This window comes from Buceros rhinoceros, unplaced genomic scaffold, assembly GCF_000710305.1.
Source record: "Buceros rhinoceros silvestris isolate BGI_N320 unplaced genomic scaffold, ASM71030v1 scaffold20859, whole genome shotgun sequence".
NCBI lineage: Eukaryota > Metazoa > Chordata > Aves > Bucerotiformes > Bucerotidae > Buceros > Buceros rhinoceros.
In genome coordinates this window covers 2,818-11,891 of record NW_010432477.1, presented here as the reverse complement: position 1 = coordinate 11,891, position 9,074 = coordinate 2,818, and the positions used below count along the sequence as shown (strand labels likewise).

Genomic DNA, 9,074 nt, shown 5'->3' with positions numbered 1-9,074 from the left:
CCCATTGTGCTTCAGCCCCTGCCCCAGCTCCGCTGCCCTTCTCTGGACACGCTCCAGCCCCTCAATGTCCTTCCGGGAGTGAGAGCCCCAAACCGGACACAGTAGCCCCACGGGCGGCAATAACATCAACCCTTACGTCAACAACAACCACCCCTATTCCTTGGGCAGTGATGGAGGGTAAAGCCCGGGGTCCTACGGAGAGCACAGACCACGGGGAAACGAGCAGATGGCGTCAGCTTTGACACGTGGGTTTGCTGTGGCCCAGGTGACAACAGTCCCTGGAGAAGTTGGAGGTGTGTGTGTCACATGGCTACGGCTGAACTGCCTGTCCCTGGAGTCTGGGGTACCTCAGACGCCCCGTCCAGACCATGCACACAGCCTCTGTCCCCAGGAACCACGCTAGGGCTGATACACCTCCAGACCCCACTGAGAGGTGGGATCAGGACCATGCCCAGGTCCCCAAGCCCCAGACTGGTCCTGGCATGCGGGTCTAGATGCAGCTGAATGAGCACAGACCCTGTTACTTCCACCATCAGGCAGTTCCAAGGTGACAGTCCTGGTTTCCACCAAAAAAGACACCATGGCTGCGGTTCATGGCCAAGCCTGGCTCATCTGGCTGGAGCCAGACTGAACAGCCTGGGGACCAGCTGCCTCCAGTTCACACCAGCGACTCGGAGCTGTTCCCAGTCGCACAGGGATAAGAACCAGGCAGGGAGACAGCGTTATTCTGTTAAACCAGGAGCTGTGGGCGCAACCATGTGTCCTCCCTGCCCAGCCCTCCCGAGCTGCTCCACGTGAAGGGGAGCAGGAGGGACGGCTGCATCGCCAGCAGCCAGCACGTCACCTACCGCTGGTGGCACGGTCTGGAGGTGTTTAATGGCAGTTTTCTGACCAAGAGAGAAAATGTAGAAAAGGAGATATGCTTCTAAATAGGAACGCTGAGGAGAGACTTATCAGCTGAAATCTGAGATTCCAGGCCCAAGGAGAAATGAGACATGGGACCCCAAAACGAGCCCAGGGTCTGTTGTCCCCACAAGTTGATGTCAACCTGTTGTGATGGCACCACCACGCAGGCACAGCTCTGTCAAGGCCAGCTCGTGCCCGCAGCGGCAATGCCGGCTGAGATCCCCTGCCCTAGCAGAAGCCAAGCCTCCGCAGGGGACTTTCCAGACCGTGACCAAACACAGGGAGAGGCCGGACAGCAGAGGAGGTGGCGGCGCTCCCTCCTGCGCCAGACCCCAGCATGTTTCCGTTACCCAGCACATCGCGTGCGATCTGTGTCCCAGCCAGGAGATGGTGTCCTCCTCCCGCTGCAGCAGCACACGCCAGAAACCCTCACAAATCAGGGGGTTCCTGGAAGAGGCCATCGCATCCGCCCCAAACCAGCACATAAACGTACGAGGCTACAGACAGGCTCCCTGCTCCTGCTTCCTCCCTGCTGAAGCTGAACATCTGCTACCACTTGGCACGGGGGGACACGTTCCTCACCGCCTTGGCATTTCTGAAGCTGGTGAAGAGCTGTCCCGGAAGAGATCCCTCTTGGCACAGACGCAGCTCTTCGCAGGTCACCCTGGCCGAAGCAACTGCCAACAGCCACACGGCGCACATCAGACCAACCAGAAGGGTGCTGGGAAAGGGGGCCCCAGCAGCCCTGCTCTACAGAGCGGTGGAAGCACACGCAACGACGAAGCGCAGACGCTTTGCTGAGCTGAGACGGTGACTTCTCGAGGACAACGAGCTTCCACAGTCAGCCCCATGGTCCCGGGGGTGATAGCTCCTGCACAAAGTGCTCTGCCTGCTGTGGGAAAGGGGTCTGGGGGAGAAGAGAGGCCACCAGCCACACCGCCACGCCTGAACGTCAGAGCAGACCTTGCCCCGCATCCTCTTTCCGAAGAGAGAGTCCCTGGAGCACAGGAACTGCTGGCAACACCCGCTCAAAAGCTGTTTCACAGATTGTCACCGCTGGCAGTGGTGATCCCTGCACAGCCCCCTCACTACCTCCCCGTCACAGGCTGCCCTCGGATGGGCCACCAGCGGCCTGGAGGCACACCAGCCCAGCTCCCCCCGACAGACAGGGGCTCCTGCTCGGCTGCGAGCCGTCCCGTGCCCGGCATCACGCCAGGGAGAGCAGCGAGGTGCTGCCACACATTCCGGGGCGGCACCTGAGAGCGCAGGGGAGCCACAGGCTCTGCTCTCAGCAGCAGTGAGCAAGAAGGGAGAAAGGGGATGCTTCATCCTTGAGCGTTTGCAGGGGTATCAAGGGACGCCGAGCCCCAGTGACACTGGCAGCTCGGAGCTGCGGCAGCAGCAGTCCCAGTGCAGCCAGCTTGTGGGTGATTCAGAGGGAGCGTTCCCACCTCCACAGCTAAAAGGCACCAAGGATTTAACATCTTCCCAGGGGCTGGCAGCTCCTCCAGGGCAGCGGCATTAAAATCCCTGTCGACTTTCTGGTTTTTTAGCGCGGGAACCACAGAAGAAAGGGGAAGACTTCTCTGCGTTTGCCCTCCAGGTCTTTCCTGACCCATACATTGGCCTCAGGGGACTAAAATAAATGAACTAACGGCAGCTTCTGCTGCAAGAGTCTACCCACCTCTGCTGAACACGGGCAAGGAATCATTTTGCGCAGCCCACAGGCTGCAGGATAGATCTGCAGGCCAAGGGAGGTGACAGGCTTTCCACAGACAGAGGGAAGAAGCTGACCTCTGTCTTCAGCAGCAGCCTGGGTCCCACGGCACGGCACGGCACAGCCCTTCAGAAGCGTTTAAGGCCAGTAAAACCCAAGTAGCACGGCTTAAGATGTTCTCCCCACCGTGTTAACCTCTTCTCACTGAGGTGTTAGCAGAAACGCAGCCAGGGGAGGGGTGAGCTGAGCCCTGAGCACGAGGTCAGCGAAACACTGCCGGCTCGGGGGGGTTCAGTGCAGGAAGCTGATGCACAATCAGACAAACCCTGCGCCGAGTCACAGCCAAGAATTTCTGCCAGGGCAGAGCCACCCCTCCGCAGGCAGCTTGCCTGTATTTGCCGGGCTTCTTTACCCTAAAAAATCAAGGGAGGGTCCTCAGCCCCTTCCCTCAGAGCCTCAGAAATGCCCGTCAGGCACACCTGACGCTCTCTGCACCTGCGACGTGACCGACTGACCTGACAGACCTGACAGTCTCGCTGATTTTAAGATACAGCCCGATACACTTTGACAGAGGGCTGAGTTCAGCAGTGCGACAGGGGACGTGGCCCCAGCACCCCACGGGAGCACCCCGGCTGGCTGGGTAGAAGTGGGGGCTGAGGCTGGAGCCCGACCCCCCGACATGCCAGGCTCTGCCCATCCCGGGCAGGGACGCGGGAGGAGCCTCCTACCATTTCCTGCAGGTATCCAGCAGGATGAGGTTCAGGGCCGTCTGCTGCTGCTGCATCTTCTGGAGGATCCTCTGCACACTGATGCAGTTCTCAGGGGCGTAGGGTTGTGGAGCGTCAATGGGGACCATGTAGTTCCTCCCTGAGTGTTCGTACCCGTGCCCGGCATAGTAGAATATAGCTGGAAACAGGGAGAGGAGAGGATGAGGCACGATGTGAACCTCACATCTCCCCACAACCGGGTCCCGCCTCCCGTCCTGAACGGCAGACCTAGACCAGCAGCTCCTATGAATGGAGCTACGGTGACCTCACAGTTTGGGTCTTTTCCAGCCCATCCCCTCCAGCAGAGCTGGAAGCAGCCTGACAGGCTCTCCTGCACTGCTGCTTTCCAGCACCGGTCGTCAGGAGACCCCGAGGTCGCTGGGTTTACACTTTTCCATAACCATCTGTGCCACCACAGATGCTACCACAGCATCTGGTACCAGAGCTCAGCATCTGCCGGGCTGAACACCGCCTTGGTACGCGGTTAATCATCATCTCTCTGCAAGAACATGACCTGATGAAAAGTACATTCACAGCCTTTGAAATGAGGAGCTCGGCGCCTCCTGGTGTGGGAGGAGACACTGACAATGGATTGCGTGATGGGGAACACTCTCCAGATTTCAAAGGTCTGCCAGCATTTTACACCTGGATAAGCTGGTGGGAAATGAGACAGAGGCAGAGAGACGCGTTCTCCAGATGTCCAGAACACACACTTCAGCAACCGCAGACCAGACACCAGCCCTGCGAGGCGGGAGAGGAGTCAGACTCACTCAGGTGTTAGTGGGAATCCAGTACCCAACAAGAATTTTGGTTTCCAGTTTTCCTGCTGTGCTCGTGAAGCTCAGTAATGGCTTCCGCCTTCATAAGAGATGGGAACCTGGGGACATCCAGCTCGGAAAGCCAGTGCCCAGGAGCTCAGCATGGCCCTGGCCGGTGCTTCTCTCTGATCGCTGCACCCAGCGATGGGCTCTCCTCCTGCACAGGGATCCTCGCGTGGCTGGAGCTTCCCGAAAGGAAGCTGCGCTGCGGCTGGCCACCCCATCCCAGCACCTAGGCAACTGCCTGGGGCACACTGGTGAAAGCCAGCCTGGGGAACTGACATGGGTTAAAAACAGCCCCACGAGGTGACACGAGCCGTTGCGCTACTGCAGCTGAGGAAGAGTGAGGGGTCAGAAAAGGGAACAAGCGGCTATAGCCGGAGCCACTGCCACAGCCTGCGTCCGGAGGAGAAACCTCTCCTCTGTCTTCCCTCCACTGCAGCCGCCCCTGTGGTTCGTTTTGAGCACTGATGCCACCAGGGATGCGGTGAAGGGGGCAGGAGCTGAAGGGCTGACAGCATGATCTCATGGGGTGGAGGGTGGAAGGCATGACCTCACCATTGAAATGGCCTCCAGCCATCTCTAGTTTCTATTCTCAGGGAGTGACGGAAAGTTCCTCCCAGGGCTGTTTCCACAGGTGCCCACAAGGTTCGGGTTCCTCTTCGTGTGGATCGCCAGCCAGAGACTCGGATTTGCAGAAGTTCGAAACTTTCATAACTTGCAAATCAAAAAGCTCCACGAAAACCTCCCCTGAGGCTATCAAAGGGCATAAAACAAGAGGCCTTCTGGAAAAACCCAGTGCAGGCACTGCAGGTTCGGCCCCTCAAGTCACCGGGCACCGGTGGCTTTCGTCCCTCTGCCTCTCGTGCACCTGAGAGGGAGCTGATGGCCCGGGAAGCGTCACCCACCCTTGGAAAAAACTGAAGTATTACAGAAAAGCCCTGGCAGGATCCTTCGATCCTTAACCCGCCTAACTCCTGCGGCCTGGCTGCGCCGCCCGGTGCTCCCCGTGCTCTGCAAACCACAACGACTCAGTTCAGATTGAACCAGGCACGAGTCTCACCTCGGCCGAGCACCTCTGCAGGCCTCTCCCGGACCCAAATCTCTCCCCCTGAACAGGAAAGCCAACAGCTTGCCTGGAGAAGGAAAGAGGTCTTTATTCCGAGCTGACATTTCCGTGCTCTCTGCACGTCTCCTGAGTCAAACTGACGATCAGAGACACACTTCCAAGCACCGAGTTAAAAAGGGGAAGCTCCAGGTGCTATTCGTACCACAGGAAATGTCAGGGTGCAGCTCCACGAGGCGCCTTGACACATTCCTCGTTGCTTCACTCGTGGCTTTCTGTTCTCGTGGCACTTCTGATGTTACATTTTTGACTCGGGACTTTTTAGGATGCTCGAAATAGCATCCAGGGGATTCCTCATTTGCCTGAGGGTTGCATAATTAAACCGCTCAGGGGATGTTTGCAGCCTTCGAAAACCCTCTGCAGCTTTTCTAAGGGGAGATCAGGAGGAACAGCGGCGAGGTGAGCCCCCATCTCCAGGAGATGCGCCAGAGAAGCCTGGGGATCACCTGGAAGGCGCAGCCAGACAATATTCCTGCACCTGAAAACAAAGCCAGTGTTTGCTCTGGCCTTGAGAAATCTCCGAGCAGGGTCAACAAGGACAAAGGGCTGCACAGGGGCAGAGGAACCCCGGCAGTGTTTGGCTGGGGCTGAGTCCTGGTTGAGCAGGGCCTGGGGTGACTGTGGACACCGTGCTGAAGATGAGCCAGCGTCGACCGGGGACAGAGCTAGGCTAGGACGTGCAGGATCACCAGGGAAGCTGTCACCACACTCCTTGGCCCCAGGTAGATACCACATAGATCCCGCGTCCAGTTTTAGGGACCTCAGTTCAAGAGGAAGGTGGAGAAGCTGGAGAAAGGCCAGCAGAGGTTACTGAGATGTTGGGTCCAGGAGGCCTGGGAGGAGAGGGGTAAGGAGCTGGGCTGGGCTGGGCTGATCAGGAGATGCAGAAGTGGAGGAAGGTCTAACAACAGCCTACAGTTCCCGAAGGAGCAGTTAGAGACAACGAAGCCCAACTCATCAGCGTGGGCCACACAACACGGGGCAAAGAAGAGCAGCAGCCCAGAGAGGGTCGGGTGCGACAGAGGAAAGACTCCCCAGGACGGCGGTGCAGCCTGGGGCGGCCAGGTGGATGAGTGAGGGGCTCCACGCCTGGAAGACTTCAAAGACCTGATAAAGAGAGCCACGACCAACCCCAAGCCTGACCCTGTGTTGGTGACTCCAAAGTCCCTTCCCACCAACCCCCGCAGCAGTGTCAACCACAGACAGGTCAGGAGGAACGCACAGGGGAGGGCCAGCCATCCGGGGAGCCCCACAGACCCAAAGAGATCTGGGGGGTCAGAGGCATCTCCTCCAGCTCTCACCAGCATCCTGACACCCTGGAGCGGCACAAACCTCTGGAAGCAACAACGAGCACCGTCTCAAACACTAACCCGCCAGGCCACGTCCTGCCTTCTGGTCTGTACCCGCAAAGCGCTGCAGGAACACCCCAGCACCTCTACTGCTGGAGTGGAATGCCAGGAGACAGCCGGCCTTGCTTCTCGGGCACACGACAGAGCAGAGCCTCGCGCTCCAGCCCAGTGACAGCCCCTCACCAGTCAGCCCTCTCCTCCCTGCTCCCTGCTTGGCCCCCTGTGCCCACGCAGAGCTCTCTGACTTCAGCTCTGGCGGTGACTATGCAGGAGATGGCACCTCGAGCTTCCTCGAGTGAGAAAAACCAGCTGCGTTCTCATTCACAAGACGAGTTAAGGATTCGTACTTCACCTGGTTCATCCACCTTTACGTAAAGAAAACATCCGGAGAGATGCTGGCGTAGGCGTCGCAGCGAGAGGCACTACACTTCAGATGGAGAAGTCCCGGGGCAATCGGCCACAGACTGACCCAGCGCCCCACCACAAGGTTTGGGTGCCACCAACTACGGCAGGAGCTATCATCTCGATCACGCTGCTGGGACCAGCCCGCACTGGGGGTTCGCTGCTCTGCTCAGAACACGGTGCAGAAAACCACCGCCCGGAGCGAAGGTGTGAGGCTCACCACGGTTCAGTCCCTCGGCTGCTGACGCTTGCCCTGCCAGGGCACAAAATCAACCTGCCGGGAAGGAGCGGTGGCTATGGAGGCAGAGCAGCCCTGGAAGTTTAACTCAGCCATGATGGCCTGAAGGGTTTGCCGCTCACCCATCCTTCTTCCCTCCGAAGCTCGTGAAAACAAGGGGAGCACTGCGGATCAAACGCCGCTTGGAACCCAGGCGCCAGGGACAGTGCAGCGCCGTGGGAAAGGCACAGCAGCCCCCAGGCGTGACCGAGGCCTGGGAGAGGAGGCCAAGCCCACCACCAAGGGGATTTCAGAGAGCTGCCACAAGAGGAAGCTGCAGGTGAGGTCACAGGAATATGCTGTCACCAGATGACGTGCTTGGCCGGAGCAGCAGCGACCGACCGTGTAGAGCCCTTCCCTGCCAGCTCAACCTCCCGCAGTGAGTCAGGGCTTCCCGGAACAAGGTGGCTGCTCAACATTTCACTTGTGACGGTGTCCCTGACCATTGCACAACCTCCACAGCTCACACTGAGCACCAGGCTGCAATTGGCCCATGCTGGCTTCTGCTGCCTGAGCGCCCTGGTGTGCGCCGCAGCTGGGAGGGCAGCGAAGAGAAGCCTCATGCTGAGGCTTGGAAGCAAAAAAAAACATCTGCAGGGTGTTTCTGGGGTGTCGGTCTGGCTGGGGGACCCTCAGGAACCCCAAAGAAGCTACCTTCACCAGCAAGTCCAAACACCAGCTTTAATACCCACAGGGTCTGCCGGTTGGGTTTGGTTTGAGGAATGTCTCCTGCCGAGAACAGCGTGTGGCAGGTTCAAAGCCATCTGCAGCTGGGAATGTTCTTCTGCAAAAAGACTGTCAGAGGCTCAAATTAGGCCCTCAGGAAAGAGAAATGAGGAAATCGTGGCTGGCTGTAGCAGCCGCGGCTCAGAAGAAGCTCCCTTCCTCACAAAGGAGAGCGGTGGGGGCAAGCGACAGTCTGTCTCCCCAGTTCTGTCACCTAAGGCAAAATCTAAACACCTTCTCTCCATTGCCCTCAGCAGCGCTGGCTCCCCAGAACCTCAGCATGCGACCAGGAGTGGGCGGTGAGCAATGTGATAGAGAAACACCCGCTTTGCCTGGCCAAAACCCCACGGCCCTGGCTGGGCTGGCCTTGCCTTACCGTAGACTCCCTTCCCCAGGAGCTGCAGGAACCGGCTGACCGCTGTCACCAGCTCGGCCTTGTTCAGATCCAGAAAGGAGACGACCTGGAAGCCCAGCTGCTCCAGAAGAAGGCTCAGCTCAAACACATCTGTGACGGGAGCCATGAGGTTGGGATGATGCTGGTAGTGGTTGTTGCCCACCAAAAGCGCGATCTTGCCTGTAGCTATGAGAAACACCGAGTCACAGAGCTGTCAGCGCTCCGTGGGAGGGGAGGTCTCACCTCCTTCTGCTGGAGTGAGGGCACAAGGAGCCTGTTCTGACATCTAGGCAGGAAGGATAGACCCTGCGCCCCCACCAGCCTGGAGCGCCCCCCAGAAAGCCCTTGGCTTTCCAAACACATCCCACGCACAAACCATCATTCTGAAAGACTTGGAGAGTTTTCACTCGACAACCAAAAGCCTACGAGTGCAGGAGGGTCTGCCCTGCAGTGGCCGCAGGTCCTGCCTGCCAGCGGTGAGTGGGAGGGGGGTGCACTGAGCCGGGCGAAGGGGTCCTTTCCCCCACGGGGCCGAAGGGGAGAAGCCCCAGGCTCCCGCTTTCCTTTTATCCCCTCCTTCTGCTGCAGGAAA

General features: G+C 58.8%; 1 protein-coding gene across 1 annotated transcript in view; it reads right to left on the bottom strand.

Moving 5' to 3' along the window:
- Nucleotides 1-9,074, bottom strand: part of LOC104500198 (mucosa-associated lymphoid tissue lymphoma translocation protein 1-like) — a gene marked incomplete at its 3' end in the record, with an annotated part of 15,912 nt that overhangs the window by 6,101 nt on the left and 737 nt on the right. The window contains exons 3-4 of the mRNA XM_010143803.1: nt 8,465-8,668; nt 3,352-3,529 (exon numbers count right to left, since the gene is read on the bottom strand). Of these exons, the coding sequence (XP_010142105.1) occupies nt 3,352-3,529; nt 8,465-8,668 (382 nt within the window). The remainder of the gene's footprint in view (nt 1-3,351; nt 3,530-8,464; nt 8,669-9,074) is intronic.